This window comes from Heptranchias perlo, chromosome 15 (genome assembly GCF_035084215.1).
Source record: "Heptranchias perlo isolate sHepPer1 chromosome 15, sHepPer1.hap1, whole genome shotgun sequence".
Taxonomy (NCBI): domain Eukaryota; kingdom Metazoa; phylum Chordata; class Chondrichthyes; order Hexanchiformes; family Hexanchidae; genus Heptranchias; species Heptranchias perlo.
This window is the reverse complement of record NC_090339.1, coordinates 62,878,392-62,895,497: the sequence shown is the minus strand read 5'-3', so window position 1 is coordinate 62,895,497 and position 17,106 is coordinate 62,878,392. Positions and strand designations below refer to the sequence as shown.

The following is a 17,106-nucleotide window of genomic DNA, read 5'->3' as shown; positions in this document are numbered from 1 at the left end:
AGAGTTAGGTTTAAAGTAGTGTCTTAAAGGAGGAGAGAGGTGTAGAGGCAGAGAGGTTTGAGGGGGGAGTTCCAGAGCTTAGGGCCTAGATGGCTGAAGACACGGCCACCAATGGTGGCGCGAAGGCAGTGGGGGACGCGCAGGAGGCCAGAATTGGAGGAACGCGGACACTGTCGGTGATTTCTGGACTCAAAAAGTACAGTTGGTAAACAAGAGCCAACTTGTAACAAGAAAGAAGTGGAGTATTTTTTAATAATGGGCCATAATTTGCTGTGGCACGGCATCTAACGGTGTTTGGGGTTAGTTAGACTTGCACTTGCACATTTAGGTTTTTAAATTTTTTGCAAGGCAAGTTGCTGGGAGCGCGAGCCGATAACGTTACAGCGAGGCAAACAGGGCATCTGGGACCTGAGTGAACAGGACAAGCAGCCCTATGAGGGAAGCCTCATTGCAGACCCCAGTCGAAGCTGCGATTTGAACTTGGGTCTCCTGGTCAGGAATCCAACCACTCTAACCTTGCAGGTACAAGGCACAGACCCAATAGATTTTAATATTGGTGTAGATACGACACTAACTTAAGCTCTGTGTTGGCTTACCTGCTGCAGTCGGGTGTGCAGTTCCAGGGACTTGTTAAGGGAGATGTATTTGCTCCTCATTTCATCGAGCAAATCGTCGCAGCAGTTGCGGAGTTCACTGCACTTCTCACAGATTAAATCCACCGCGTAATGGTGATTGGATATCAACTGGTCACCTTGCAAGACCAGAACCAGGGCATTTCCAACTAATTCCTGTAAAGAATACACTTCATTCAATTCAAATGTGAAAATGAGCATCTAAAGCATTTTGGCCTCTAATGGATAATTGAGTCATTGTTTGATTCTGCATGATTATAGAATCATACAGCACAGAAAGAGACCATTCAGCCTATTGTGCCTGTGCTGGCTCTTTGAAAGAGCTATCCAATTAGTCCCACTCCTCTGCCCATTCCCCATAGCCCTGCAAATTTTTCCTCTTGAAGTATTTATCCAATTCCCTTTTGAAAGTTGTGATGTGGAGATGCCGGTGATGGACTGGGGTGGACAAATGTAAGGAATCTTACAACACCAGGTTATAGTCAGCAGTTTTATTTGAAAATCACAAGCTTTTGGAGGCTTTCTCCTTCGTCAGGTGAGTGTGGGATTCCATGGAAGGTACCGCATATATAGTCAGAGAACAATGCCTGGTGATTATAGATAATCTTTCCAACTGCCCATTGTCAAGGCAATCAAAGGAGTCGAATAGTGTTCAGACAGAGAGACATTACATTACATACCTGTAGTCCTGTATGTAATGTCTCTCTGTCTGAACACTATTCGACTCCTTTGATTGCCTTGACAACGGGCAGTTGGAAAGATTATCTGTAATCACCAGGCATTGTTCTCTGACTATATATGCGGTACCTTCCATGGAATCCCACACTCACCTGACGAAGGAGAAAGCCTCCAAAAGCTTGTGATTTTCAAATAAAACTGTTGGACTATAACCTGGTGTTGTAAGATTCCTTACATTTGAAAGTTATTATTGAATCTGTTTCCACCGCCCTTTCAGGCAGCGCATTCCAGATCATAACAACATAATGTAGTGGTATTAAGGTTATTAAAGTGAATAGGGTCCTGTTTCACTGGATGTTTTGGCCAGCAGGCATAAAGATCGCTATACGTAACTGATCAGTGTATCAGAAGGCAACAACTCACCTACGAAAGGCACAATATCCAGTTCAGATCACAAGGGGATCCTATTTGAAGAAGTGACCATTTAGATCATTGGAGGGAATACAGCGGAGATAGGTTTTCAGAAGGCATTTCGAAATGTATCTCACAAGAGGCTTGTTAGAAAAGTCAGCTGATTGGTCTAAGAGGAAATGCAGTGGTACGAATCAAAAGTTGCTTGACAGACAGGGAACAAAGATTTAGGGTGAATGGGTGTTGCTCGCACTGGAGAAAAGTTGGAAGTGGAGTTCCACAGGGTTCAGTGCTGGGTCTACTTTTATCCTCAATAAATACAGATGATGTAGGCTTGGGTTTGGGAATCACAAACTCAAAATTTGCAACCAACACAAAAATATGGGGTTTGGGAAATGGAGAGAAGGATTGTAAAAGACTTCAGGAAGGAAGAGACAGGTTGGCAGAATGGGTAAACAATAGTCAGATGCAATTTAATGTGGATCAAACATCAACAACTTGCATTATATTGCACCTTTAATGTAGTGAAATGTCCCAAGGCGCTTCACAGGAGCGATTATCAAACAAAATTTGACGCCGAGCCACATAAGGAGATATTAGAACAGGTGACCAAAAGCTTGGTCAAAAAGGTAGGTTTTAAGGAGTGTCTTAAAGGAGGAGAAAGAGGCGGAGAGGCAGAGAGGTTTAGGGAGGGAATTCCAGAGCTTAGGGCCTAGGCAGCTGAAGGCACGGCCGCCAATGGTGGAGCGATGGAAATCAGGGATGTGCAAGAGGCCAGAATTGGAGGAGCGCAGAGATCTCAGAGGGTTGTAGGGTTGGAGGAGGTTACAGAGATAGGGAGGGGGGGCGAGGCCATGGAGGATTTGAGAACAAGGATGTGGATTTTAAAACTGAGGCGTTGCCGGACTGGGAGCCAATGTAGATCAGCGAGCACAGTGGGTGATGGGTGAATGGGACTTGCTGCGAGTTAGGATACGGGCAGCAGAGTTTTGGATGAGCTCAAGTTTACAGAGGGTGGAAGATGGGAGGCCGGCCAGGAGAGCATTGGAATAGTCGAGTCTAGAGGTAACAGAGGCATGGATGCGGGTTTCAGCAGCAGATGAGCTGAGGCAGGGGCACAGGCGTTACGGAGGTGGAAGCAGGCAGTCTTGGTGATGGAGCGGATATGTGGTTGGAAGCTTATCTCAGGGTCAAATAGGACGCCAAGGTTGTGAACGGTCTGGTTCAGCCTCAGGCAATGGCCAGGGAGAGGGATGGAGTCGGTGGACAGGGAATGGAGTTTGTGGCGGGGACCAAAGACAATGGCTTCGGTCTTCCCAATATTTAGTTGGAGGAAATTTTTGCTCATCCAATACTGGATTTCCGTCAAGCAGTGGGACAAATGAGAGACAGTGGGGGGGGGGTCAATAGAGGTGGTGGTGAGGTAGAGCTGGGTGTCGTCAGCGTACATGTGGAACCTGACATTGTGTTTTCGGATGATGTCACCAAGGGGCATCATCAGCAGGATCAGTGTGAAAACAAAGGAAGGACGGTAATAATACTTAATGACAAGGCAATGGGGAGTGTGAACCCAGGAGTTCAAATATATAATTCTCTGAAAGTGTGAGTACAGCTAGATAAAGCCATAAAAAAGGAATTTTGGGTTTTATAAAGTACAAGAGTAAAGAGGCAATGTTAAATTTACAGAGCATTGGTTAGGTTAAATTTTAGTACAGTGTGAAATTTTCTCTGCAAAGAAGAAGACTGAAAGGAGATCTGATAGAGAGGTTCGATAGAGTGGATGCGGAGAAAATAATTCCACTTGTGGGTGAGTTCAGAACAAGGGGACGCATATAAATATAAGACGGTCACTAACAGATCAAATAAAGAATTTAGGAGGAATTTCTTTACACAGGAAGTGGTGAGAATGTGGAACTTGCTGCCACATGGAATGGTTGAAGCAGAGCGCTGATATATTTAAGGGGAGGCTTGATGCAAACACGAGGGCGAAAGGAATAGAGGGGTATGGGAGGGGCAGGTGGGACGAGGTAATTAGAGTGGGAGGAGGTTGGTGTGGAGGATAAACACTGGCATAGACCAGCTGGGCCGAATGGCCTGTTCCTTTGCTGCGGATTTTATGAAACCTCATTATTCTCTATGAATGATTACTAATGGAATGTCTGGGAGGAGGGGCTGACCCTGTTCAATCAAAATACAGCCTGCTGGGATGTTTAATGAAGATGTTACATTACCTGAGATCGCTCATCCACGTTACTCAATTCTCGAAGAGCTTGTTCCGAGTGAGTTACACTGCCACCAATTTCTGGGATGTCTCCTTCCTCCGCCGTTAAATAATCCAGGGCTGTCTTTATCTGTAGAACCGAATCACAACCGAACACATTCAAAAACAACTCGATCTGTGAAGATTATTGTAAAAAAAAAACTCGTCTCTATTTTATAAATAGTTAACTTCAAAAGTTTACCCACAAGTGTAACTTTAAACTACTTGCAGATCTCCTTGTAATGTGGCGAGTCAAAGAATACACTACCTTACAGCAATAGGGGGTGTTATACGAACATACAAAATTGACGGGCAGGTAAAAACCAGTTGGTCTGTCAAGCCTATCCTACACCACGATGGCCAGAGCACTGTGACTAAACACCTCCCCCCTCCCCCCCAAAGCCATGTAATCTCCCGGGAGAGACTAAAAAACGAGAGAAAAAAAACCAGGGCCGATAAGAGAAAAAAAATACTCTGGAAAATGTCAACAAAGTGTGACAGGGAAAGCCTTGCAGGAAGTAAGTGTTACACTTACAGGAAATGCACACAAGACCTTTACAATATTACTAGTTAATCTTCTGTGGTGCTGCACATGAGAAGTCAAGACCAAAGAGTAGTGTTCAGATGTAGAGGGGTTTGGGGGGGGCGGAGGGGGGGGTTGCTGGGAGATAATATGACCAGGGTGCACTGCCATAATTCATTCCCCGATTTAATCGATACAACCTGATCTTATTTTTTATGTAATATTTGATTTGATGATATTATCGATGGTTAAATAGTAAAACTTACATCAATATAGGAAGCAGAGAAGTGGAGCTGAGGAGTTTCTCTGCAGGACAAGCTGAGGAGTTGGGAGACTCAAAACTGAAATGCTACAGTGCCACCACTGGTGGGAGGGTATAATTACATCGTGACAAGTTTACATAGGCAGTTTCCATTATAAATATGTAAATAGGCATGTATATAGGTTAACATAAAAGCATGGCAACAGGAAGTATGGTTTTGTAGACAGGAAGTTCATGTACACATAAGATTCTTAATATTTTATAAATAGATAAGGGTGTGCCTCTCTTTAGTGTATTGGCTTACTTCTGATTGATGGGAAATGTGTGGTGCATTGTGCATTACCATGCTCCTGTCCTAATAAAACAGCACAAGTAACACAAATGGACATCTGCTAGTATAAATAAAAAAATATACATCACTTGTATTACATTTAAAAAAGGGAATTCAGTATTTCCACATATGTAAAGAAAGAAAGACTTGCATTTTCTATAGCACCTTTCATGACCTCAGGATATCCCAAAGCACTTTCCAGCCAATTAAGTACCTTTTTTTTTAAGTGTAGTTACTGTTGTAACGTAGGAAGCATGGCAGCCAATTTATGCACAGCAAGGTCCCACAAACAGCAATGTGATAATGACCAGATCGCCTTTTTTTTTAGGTATTGGATGAGGGATAAATATTGGCCAGGACTCCAGAGAAAACTCTCCTGCTCTTCTTTGAAAAAGTGCCGTGGGATCTTTTATGGCCGCCTGAGAGGGCAGACGGGGCCTCGGTTTAACGTCTCATCCGAAAGACGGTACCTCCGACAGTGCGGCACTCCCTCAGTACTGCACTGAAGCGCCACCTTAGATTATGGGCTCAAGTCTCTGGAGTGGGACTGGACCCCACAACCTTCTGACTCAGAGGTGAGAGTGATACCAATTGAGTCACAGCTGACACCATTAACCCAGGGAATTGCATACAAACACACTGGCGAATATCACATATTGATCATTTCATTCAAAGTATTGACAGGGCAAGGCCATTACCTCTTGGAAAGCTTGTTCAAATCTCCAGAGCTGTAGACACTGTTCAAGTTTAAGTAGATGCTTTTCCCAAAAGCCGTCAAAAGCAGTCTCCATCTCATGCAACTGGGCAAGGAGTCTGTGTTCAGAAATAGAAGTACAATAAGATAAGAAAACCACCTAAATCAGGTGCACCAATCTTAAGTGGCTCAGTACCATTTATATAGAATTTTTACAGCCCGAACAGGTCCATCGCGGCGTTTATGCTCCACACGAGCCTCCCTCCCACATTACTTCACAGACACAATGGGCCGAATGGCCTCCTTCTGTGCCGTAACTTTCTATGATTCTATGATTTACCTACCCCCTGTCAGCATTTCCTTCTACTCCATTCTCCCTAAACAACCAGAAACTGCCGAAACCTGGGTTCTAAGTAACAATTCTACGTAATAGATTAATGGCTCCTAAAGATCTGTCTTCCCCACAACTTCAATGATATTATTACCCCCAGAGGCCCACGGTGAAGTGGGGTCAGGTATTTGCAATGGACACAAATCTTTGTTATACAGTCTGATATTAATTTAAACACACACTACATAATTCACATTGCTGCCTGTAGGTGTACCTTCATTTCAACATATCTATGGGATGTGCAAATAATTCTTATCATGGTTCCTTCTCATGAAATTTAACACACCACCAAAATCAGCATCACTATACCTACAACCAATACTCAAATACTCAAATAACCCCAACAATCAGCATTACTATAAAGCTAACAAGCACAACTAACATAACCCAGCATCCCATAGCCCTAACCAACCACAACCAGCATCTCTATAGGCACAATCACCACAAACAGCACTCCCTTAACCAACGCAACCAAAGCTCCCATAACCCTACACCTATAACTACTGCAATCATCACAATCACAACAACCAGAATCCCCATAACCACCACAAACAGCACCCCCATAATCAATACAACCAAACCTCCCATAACCCCAACAAGCACAACCTCCACAAACAGCACCCCTACACCATAACTACCACAAACCCCATAACCACAATAACCAACACTCCCAGAACTACAATAACTACAACCCCCACAATCACCACAAAAACAACATTATTTATTTAGCATTGATGGATCTCTGTCTGGGCTCAGTAAAAGGTTTTCATACAGTACAAGTTGAACGTAGAACATCAGGATTCAACTCAACTAGGAAATGGTCAGCAGAGAGTTTGACTCTATAACAAAACCTGAAAGCTCAGTGCACGTGGCTTTCAAAATGGATTACTGGAGAGTAAGTCAAATTAAACGCATGGTTCTTTTAACGTTTCTTTACGCAGCTGAATCAAACTGTCCTTCCACAGTGCACACCTCTTCACGGTCATTCGATCTCCATTCTTCTCCACCGAACGCTGAGCGTTGCTGTCAGGCTCCATGAGGTTGGTCAGAAGTAGCTCACCCTCCTTGATCACCCGTTGAACGTCGTCCTGTTGAAAAGGAAAATCGGCAGCTGAGCGATAAATTGACAAGAGGTCTGAGCAGGGGTTTCGAATCCCCGCTACAAATCATCAATACCAGGCATTTTCAAGGAAGAACTTGCATTTATATAGCACCTTACACGACCTCAGGGTGCCCCAATGCGCTCCACGGCCAGCGAATTACTTTGAAGCGTGTTGTGATTTAGGCAAACGCATCAGCCAATTTACGCACAGCAAGATGGCACGAACAGAAAATGAGAATAAATGACCAGTGAATCTGTTTTAGTGATGTTGGTTGAGGGATAAATGTTGGCCCAGGACACCAGGGAGAACTCCCCTGTTCATCTTCGAATAGTGCTGTGGGATCTTTTATCAACAGGGTCTCAGTTTAACATCTCATACAAAAAAACGGCACCACCAACAGTGCAGCACTCCCTCAGTACGTACTGCACTATTATCTGGTCATTACCATATTGCTGTATGTGGGTTCTTGCTGTGCGCAAATTGGCTGCCGTGTTCCCTACATTACGACAGTGACTACACTTCAAAAAGGACCTCATTGGCTGTAAAGCACTTGGGGACGTTCTGAGGTCATGAAAGGCGCTATATAAATGCAAGTTCTTTCTTCTTTCTTGCACTAGTCCTGGAGTGGGGCTTGAACCCACGACCTTCTTGACTCAGAGGCAAGAGAGTGTGACCAACTGAGCCAAGCAAAAATAAACACCAATGCCTTTTCTTCTCTAGGATTGATAACAACAACAACAGCAACAACTTGCATTTATATAGCACCTTCAATGTAGTAAAACGTCCCAAGGCGCTTCACAGGAGCGATTATCAAACAAAATCTGACACCGAGCCACATAAGCAGATATTAGGACAGGTGACCAAAAGCTTGGTCAAAGAGGTAGGTTTTAAGGAGCATCTTAAAGGAGGAGAGAGAGGCGGAGAGGCGGAGAGGTTTAGGGAGGGAATTCCAGAGCTTAGGGTCTAGTCAGCTGAAGGCACGGCCGCCAATGGTGGAGTGATTAAAATCGGGGATGCGCAAGAGGCCAGAATTGGAGGAGCGCAGAGATCTCGGAGGGTTGTAGGAGGTTACAGGGATAGGGAGGGGCGAGGCCATGGAGGGGTTTGAAAACAAAGTTGAGAATTTTAAAATCGAGGTGTTCCCGGACCAGGAGCCAAGGTAGGTCAGCGAGCACAGCGGGTGATGGGTGAACGGGGCTGGGTGCAAGTTAGGATACAGGCAGCAGAGTTTTGGATGAGCTCAAGTTTATGGACGATGGAAGATGGGAGGCCGGCCAGGAAAGCATTGCAATAGTCGAGTTTAGAGGTAACAAATCCTGCAACTAGCTGTAAAAGAAATTAACGCTCTGTATTTCTAACCGGTCAACACTGTGGCATTCACACTGAGCTTACCTTGAGCTGATTGTATTTTTCAGTCCGTGCAATAAGTAGGTCCTCTACGGAATGTAAATCGTCAGGCAGCTCAGCCTCAGCAAGGTCTGTACCGAAAGCCTGCAGCATCTGGGCAATCTCCTTCACCATTACAGCAAAACTCTCGATAGCCTGAACACAGGAGGACCAATACATGAATGTGTCGTAAGGCAGAGAGTTTCAACGGGAAAATTTAAATCCCTGTTCTCACAAAGAAACCACAGCTCCCTTATAATGTGCTACAGCCTCCTCCCTACACAAAGCCCAGGCGGAATCTTTCATATTTCGTACTGGTTGAGGGAGGCGGGGGGGGGGGGGGTGGGGAGGGAGGTTTGCACAGTGAGAACAAAATCACGGTATTTTCAAGCATTCAAAGAGCCAGCGCACGGTGTAAACTGGATCTGATGCAGAGACGAAAAGAGAAAGACATTCAAGGAAAAGAAATTAGGATAACAAGGTTTCGCCTGAAGTGCATAGTTTTATTCAAACAATGATTTCAATCACTCTTTCACTAAAGTCATTCAGTCGGGTTGCCAATTCTGGATGGACGTATTTCTGGGGGGGGTTTCAACACATGACCTCTCACCTCTAACCACCCTGCCCTGACAAAGAGACATTTTTCCCCCTCTCCCAATATTTTTTATAACTAATAAATGAAACAGTTCAAAGAAAATGAAAGAAAACACTAACTTTTTTTAACACCCCTTTAATTTTTCTCCCCGTGTTGCTCACAGCAGTGTCCGGAGGATTGATCTTTAATTCCTGGAGACTCCAGATCAATCCTGGAGGGTTGGCAACCAATGGAGAGACTGTATTTTTGCTGTTGTTTCATAAACTTTGGCCTTGAAATTTTGCTGGGAGAGAGCCAGTCAACGGATATATGACGCATTTGTCTGGAAAGCCCACCCTCTGCTACTTTAGCCGAGGTGTTAGCGACAACTTGTATCTATTTAGTGCCCTTTCACATAGAAAATATTTTCCGAAATGTTTCACAGAGGAGTAAAGATAAACAGACATCAAGCCAAAGAAGGAGAGATTTAGGAGAGGAAAAGCTTGGTCAGAGAAGTGGGATTTAAGCAGGGTCTTAAAGGAGGAGGAGGAGGTGGATGAGGAGGGTGTGTTTAGGGGGTATTTCCAGAGCGTGGGCACTAGGCAGCTGAAGGCACAGACTCTAATGGTGGGGCAAAAGGAGGGGGGAATGCACAAATGGCCAGAGTCAGAGGAACGAGAGTGGGGCTGGAGGAGGTTACAGAGAGAGGGAGGATGAGGAAGCTATGTAGGGATTTAAACATGAGGATTAGGATGGGAGGCCGGCCAGAAGAGCATTGGAGTAAACGAGTCTGGAGGTGACAAAAGCATGGATGAGGGCTTCAGCAGCAGATGGGCGGAGGTAGGTGATGTTACAGAGGTAGAAGTAGGCAGTCTTTGTGATGGAGAGGAACAGGGGGCAGAGGCACAGCTCAGGGTCAAAAGGGATGCTGAGGTTACGAACAGTCTGGCTCAGCCCGGGAGAATGGCCGGGGAGGGGGGGTGGAGTCGGTGGCGGGAGTGCAGAATTTGTAGTGGGAGCTGAAGACGATGGCTTCAGTCATTCCGACAATTAGCTGGAAGAAAATACAGCTAATCTGAAGACTGGATGTTGGACAAACTGTCGGACAGCACAGGGGCAGCTGGGAGGATCAAGGCAGGTGGTAGGGAGGTGGAGCTCGGTGCCATATAGAAGCTGACCCCATGTCCTACCCAGCAGCAATCCCAATTGCCCCCATCCTCCTCTCTCAGACCTTCCCACCCACCACTGCCCCATTTGGACTCTGCCAGAAGACCAACAATCACCTCATTTAAACTTCCAATTGCCTAGCTTCCTTTTGCCACAACAAGAAAAACAACTTGTATTTATGGCGCTTTTAACGTAATAAAATGTCCCAAGGCGCTTCACAGGAGCGATTATCAAACAAAATTTGACACCGAGCCACATAAGGAGATATTAGGGACAGGTGACCAAAAGCTCGGTCAAAGAGGTAGGTTTTAAGGAGCGTCTTAAAGGAGGAGAGAGAGACGGAGAGGTTTAGGGAGGGAATTCCCAAGCTTGGAGCCTAGGCAGCTGAAGGCACGGCCACCAATGGTGGAGCGATGAAAATCGGGGATGCGCAAGAGGCCAGATTTGAAGGAATGCAGAGATCTCGGGGGTTTGTAGGGCTGGAGGAGGTTACAGAGATAGTAAGGGGCGAGGCCATGAAGGGATTTGAACCCAAGGATGAGAATTTTTAAATTCGAGGCATTGCTGGACCGGGAGCCACTGTAGGTCAGCGAGCACGGGGGGAGATGGGTGAACGGGATTTGGTGCGAGTTAGGATACATTACGATGGCAGCTGATGAATTGCTCAACCACTCCCACCTCCAACCTTCGTCCCAAGCAAAACCTTCACTCTCTCCCATCCTGGTCGCTCCCCCTGATGTAGCCCTCATCTTCACTCCCACATGTCCAAGGGGCGCAGACTGGGACATATCTGGAAGACAACTGGCTTAACGGTCCATCACCAGATCTGGCTGGACCACACTGGGCCTCACTCGCCTCTGACCATTACCCTAGGGTCACTCTGGAGAGCAAAGCTAACCCTCAGCTCCTTTTCTCCACTACCAACCACCTTCTTAAACCCCTCTCTCCTGCTCCCTCCACCCTCTCCTCCGACATGGGGGAGGAGCTCATGGGCTCCTTTGTCATTAAGGTTGAGACCATTGGTTCAGCTGCCTCTGCTGCTTCCCTCCTTTGCCCTTGCCCACCAAGTCAAACCTCTCCCCAGGATCCCCCATGCCCTAGCCCTGAACCTCTGTCTGTCTCTCTCTAGTTTCTCTCCCATCTCTCCTCATGCTCTCTTCCCCGTTCTCTCTCTGAACTCGTCGGGGGTGAAATTTATCTGGGGTGATAGTGCTTTGAGAATCTGTCTTACACTCCACCCAATTTTCTTGTCCATCAATGGAAAATAAAATCGGGCGGAGTGCAAAATGGGCTGTCGATGCACTATTGCCTGTTTTGCACTACTGCCCTAGCGAATTTCACCCCATCTTGTCCATGAGATCCACCTCCTGCTTCCTTGACTCCATTCCCACTAAACTGCTGACCACCCAACTTCCCTTCCTGGCCCCCGCAAGTGACATTGTAAATGGCTCCCTCTCCTCAGGAATTATCCCTTTCAAAGCCTCCATCAAGACCTTCCTTCTCAAAAAACCCAGCCTCGACCCCTCTATCCTTGCAAAATGCCGCCCTTTCTCCGACCTCCCCTTTCTCCCCAAAGTCCTTGAGTGTGTGGTCGCCTCCCGAATCCGTTTCCATCTTTCCCGCAACGCACAGGTTCGAGTCTCTCCACTCAGGGTTTCCGCCACTGCCCCAGCACCGAAACGACCCGACACCAAAGTGACGAATGGCATCCTCTGTGCCTGTGACCTTGGTCCGTTATCCCTCCTCATCCTTCTCGATCTCACTGTAGCTCTGAGGCTGAGGAAGGATTCTTGGGAAGATTCTAGAGGTGACTGATGTCGGGTTAGGGAGAGAAACCATTGCTGGAGATGCTCTGGCTACAATCAGATAGTTAAGGAGCGGAACGGAGCGAGGGCAATGGAAGAGAGGATTTGAAGGAGGACTCGGGGTGTGATTGACCGTGTTGGGAGCAGTAGAGAGGCTGAGGAGGACAAAGAGGGAAAATGCACCATACTGACTGTCGCAGAGAATGTCGATCGTGACTTTGGTTAGGGCCGTTTCAGTGCTGTAGGAGAGGCAGAAACCTGGTTGGAGAGATTCACACAGGGGTTGTATAATATTTGGGTTGGCACCTCTGCTAAAATAGCAGAGGGAGGAATTTCAAATGAAAGTGATGAGCAGATATGCACGAATATCCCATAGCGTAACTTTGGGGCCCTTGTGTTCGTAAGGCCTGAAATTGCGATTAAAATTAACGACTGGATCTCCACGCCCGATTCTCTAATCGGCACTACCATCGAGCGAGATTCTACGCCAAGAACAGGAATCTCAAGAAATTTCAAGGTTATGATTTAAATCCAGGCTCCCGTCAATTTGTAGCTCTCTCACGTTGCTGATTGTAACATATCTTGGTGTTCTGAGCTGGGATTTATCCACCAATGTGACAATTTCTTGGATACAGCAAAGTAAGGACAGCCCTTTATCAAAACCTCCGGGCCCACCAAATTCAAACAGGACGAACCAGTGAGCAAAAGCATTTATGAGTGCGCAGAGATTTGGGCTTCGTGAGTTGGATTAGCAGGGTTTTGTGACCCAAGAGTCATGGTTAGTGAGCAGAGATTACAAAAATACTGACAAAAACCAGAACAGCAGAGCTTGCTTCATAAAACCATGTAATAAAATGGAAAATTCCACTGGAACCTTTGCTTCTGAGGAGATTAAAATGTTGGAAAATGCTGTGTCATTGCAGAATCGGCAGATACCAACCATCCATGATTAATTATGTACCGTTGTTCTATGCTGTTTAACATGCAGAGAATATTAAACACTGGCAGAAATGTGGGTCAGAGAGACTTTTGCATTTATTCACATCTGTCTGTTCTGGCAGGCTGTATAAGCGTACTTTATGTTGCAATACTCCAGAGCACTTATATATTGCAATCGTTATTCTGCGGTAAACAGGAAGGAGCTGTGTTTATGGTGATGAGTTAGATTGCTCTCTCCAAGAAGTTTTAATCCAAGGATGCACAATGTCACATTAAAAGCTTGTTTTCTGAAATCGCGCTCCTGGAGCGGAGCCTCACTAGCTGGGAACACATCCGTGAATTCCTGATATCTGCTCCCAGTAGGTGAGGCTCCGTACTGGGAGCATGCTTTCATAAAATTGGTTTTATAAACCTAGAAGTTACTTTTGGTGATATTATATAGAATTTACAGCACAGAAACAGGCCATTCAACCCAACTGGTCTATGCCGGTGTTTATGCTCCACACGAGTCTCCTCTCACCTTATTTCATCGAACCCTATCAGCATATCCTTCTATTCCCTTTTCCCTCATGTACTTATCTATCTTCCCCTTAAATGCATCTATAATATTCGCCTCAACTGCTCCTTGTGGTAGCGAGTTCCACATTCTCACCACTCTCTGGGTAAAGAAGTTTCTCCTGAATTCTTTATTGGATTTATTAGTGACTGTCTTATATGAATGGCCCCTAGTTCTGGTCTCCCCCATAAGTGGGAACATTTTCTCTATGTCTATCCTATTGAACCCCTTCACAATTTTAAAGACCTCTATCGGGTCACTTCTCAGCCTTCTCTCTCATAGAGAAAAGAGCCCCAGTCTATCCTCTCAGTTCTGGTGTCATCCTTGTAAATCTTTTTTGTAACTTCTCCTGTACCCCTGTGCCCCTTTTTGTAGTATGGAGACCAGAACAGTGCACAGTACTCCAAGTGTGGTCATCGATTATTTTAACACGTTCATATCCTCAGTCCACTATTTTAATTTAAATCAGTTCAATGTTTTTTTCCCGCCCTTTTCTTATAACAGGCCAGAAAGTATTCTTGATTATAATTGCGTGCGAACATTTAGCCCAATCGCATGACATTCTTTCGTTTGCTCTTTTAACCTGTTTATTTTAAATCAATTGGACCTCCGCTAAAATCGCGGACAGAGGGGACTGTCACACAAACGCGTTGAGCAATCATCCCTTAAGACCATTCACAGGAACTTCAGGCCTAACGCAGTCAGAATTCCTTCACACAAAAATGCAGGATAATGAAGAGTTTAAGGAGAATGTGTTTCACGAATCACCACAGAAACAGTCAGTCACACTCTGCTCTCCTTGAGCCAAACACCATATTAACACAGGCGTCTAAACTGCTTGAACGAGTTTCAGGCAAGTGGAGCTGGACCAGGATACGCAAACCTCACATAGAATTTGGCCCAATGTACATAAACACCGGCATAGACCAATTGGGCCGAATGGCCTGTTTCTGTGCTGTAAATTCTATGTAATTCTGTGAAATATCAACAACAGTAACTTCTAGGTTTATAAAGTCAATTCTATGAAATCCGCTCCCAGTGCGGAGCCTCAACCACTGGGAACAGATATCAGGAATTTATGTGTGTGCTGCCAGCCGGTGAGGCTCCAGAAAATGAGCTTTTAATGTGACATTGCATATCCTTGGATTGAAACTTCTTGGAGAGAGCAATCTAACTCATCACCATAAACACAGCTCCTTCCTGTTTACCAAATTTCATAAAATTGGTTTTATAAACCTAGAAGTTTCTGTTGGTGATATTACATAGAATTACATAGAACATACAGCACAGAAACAGGCCGTTCGGCCCAACTGGTCTATGCCAGCATTTGTGCTCCACACGAGCCTCCTCCCAAACTACTTTATCTCACCCTATCAGCATATCCTTCTATTCCTTCCTCCCTCATGTGTTTATCGAGCTTCCCCTTAAATGCATCTACACTATTCACCTCAACTACTCCTTGTGGGAGCGAGTTCCACATTCTAACCACTCTCTGGGTAAAGAAGTTTCTCCTGAATTCCCTATTGGATTTATTAGTGACCATCTTATATTTATGAACCCCTAGTTTTGGTCTCTCCCACAAGTGGAAACATTTTCTCTACGTCTACCCTATCAAATGTTGATTTATGGCGGTTTAGAGGCAGTGTTTTGCCCAGAGTTACTGTGCTAATCATGTCTTAACGTAGAGAGACAGCCCGTGCCGGCCGCAAAGGACCACACTCACGGTGCGGAACAGGATCCATTCATTGTGGCAGTAATCGAGTGTGCCGCCAAACTCGTGAGTCAGGTGGGCTTCATCAATGTATGTCAGCAACTCCGTGACCGAACTCAGCATAACAACCTGTGGGGAAAGCATCAACACGAGTGTCACCAACAGGGCGAACCGTCGCACACACTTCAGAAAGGAACTTTCAACCTCGATGAGGGTGTAGAATAGGTGATAAAATGAAACAACTTGCATTTATATAGCACCTTTCATGACTTCAGGACGTCCCAAAGCGCTTCACAGTCAATGAAGTACTTTTTGAAGTGTAGTCACTGTTGTGATGTAGGAAAAACAGCAGCCAATTTGCACACAGCAAGATCCCACAACGAGTTGCTGACCAGATAATCTGTTTTTAGTGATGTTGGTTGAGGGATTAAATATTGGCCAAGACACTGGGGAGAACTCCCCTGCTCTTCTTCAAAATATTGGCATGGGATCATTTACAACCACCTGAGAGGGCAGACGGGTCCTCAGTTTAATATCTCATCCGAAAGACAGCACCTCTGACAGTGCAGCACTCCCTCAGCCTAGATTTTGTGCTTAAGTCTCTGGAGTGAGACTTAAACCTATGACCTTCTAATACAGAGATGAGAGAGCTACTCACTGAGCCACAGCTGACATCTGCTAATGGTTGGGGTTCATATGGCATGAACGGAGATGCAGAAGGGGGCAGGGAGCAACCAGTGGGGGCGGAGACGGAGGGCGGGGCATGGGACGACCTGTAAATAGACTCACTCAGTATCAGCTCAGGGCCGCATCCTCCCCCAGGCTCTATATCTTGCTGGTGAGCTGTGCCAGAGGGACATTGGTCCGAGCCGGGAGGGAGGGAGGGAAGGTGGGACATCTGATTCACACACGCTCCTTATGTTCAATCTCCGAGATCTCAGGCAGCCGGGACCATTGGAGTTAAACGAAAGGCAAATCAGGTGGGGTGTGTAATGGGCAGTCAATCATATGAGCAATCCAGTCACATTACAACAGTGACATCACTTCAAAAGTACTTCATTAGCTGTAAAGTGCTTTGGGACGTCCCGAGGTGTGATAGGTACACGGAGAGAGGCAGAGAGAGACAGAGAGAGGCAGAGAGACACGGAGAGAGGCAGAGAGACACGGAGAGAGGCAGAGAGAGACAGAGAGAGGCAGAGAGACACGGAGAGAGGTAGGGAGACACAGAGAGAGGCAGAGAGACACGGAGAGAGGCAGAGAGACACGGAGAGAGGCAGAGAGACACGGAGAGAGGCAGAGAGACACGGAGAGAGGCAGAGAGACACGGAGAGAGGCAGAGAGACACGGAGAGAGGCAGAGAGACACGGAGAGAGGCAGAGAGACATGGAGAGAGGTAGGGAGACACAGAGAGAGGCAGAGAGACACGGAGAGAGGCAGAGAGACATGGAGAGAGGCAGAGAGACACGGAGAGAGGCAGAGAGACGCGGAGAGAGGCAGAGAGACACGGAGAGAGGCAGAGAGACACGGAGAGAGGTAGGGAGACACGGAGAGAGGCAGAGAGACACGGAGAGAGGCAGAGAGAGACAGAGAGAGGCAGAGAGACACGGAGAGAGGTAGGGAGACACAGAGAGAGGCAGAGAGACACGGAGAGAGGCAGAGAGACACGGAGAGAGGCAGAGAGAC

At 46.1% G+C, this 17,106-nt stretch overlaps 1 protein-coding gene across 3 annotated transcripts in view; it reads right to left on the bottom strand.

Moving 5' to 3' along the window:
• Positions 1–17,106, bottom strand: part of mcf2a (MCF.2 cell line derived transforming sequence a) — a 124,259-nt gene that overhangs the window by 46,319 nt on the left and 60,834 nt on the right. For all 3 annotated transcript variants that reach the window (XM_067997321.1, XM_067997320.1, XM_067997322.1), the window contains 6 exons: positions 15,436–15,552; positions 8,678–8,827; positions 7,155–7,270; positions 5,796–5,910; positions 3,953–4,072; positions 597–788 (listed from right to left, as the gene is read on the bottom strand). In XM_067997321.1, coding sequence (XP_067853422.1) covers positions 597–788; positions 3,953–4,072; positions 5,796–5,910; positions 7,155–7,270; positions 8,678–8,827; positions 15,436–15,552 — 810 coding nt within the window. The remainder of the gene's footprint in view (positions 1–596; positions 789–3,952; positions 4,073–5,795; positions 5,911–7,154; positions 7,271–8,677; positions 8,828–15,435; positions 15,553–17,106) is intronic.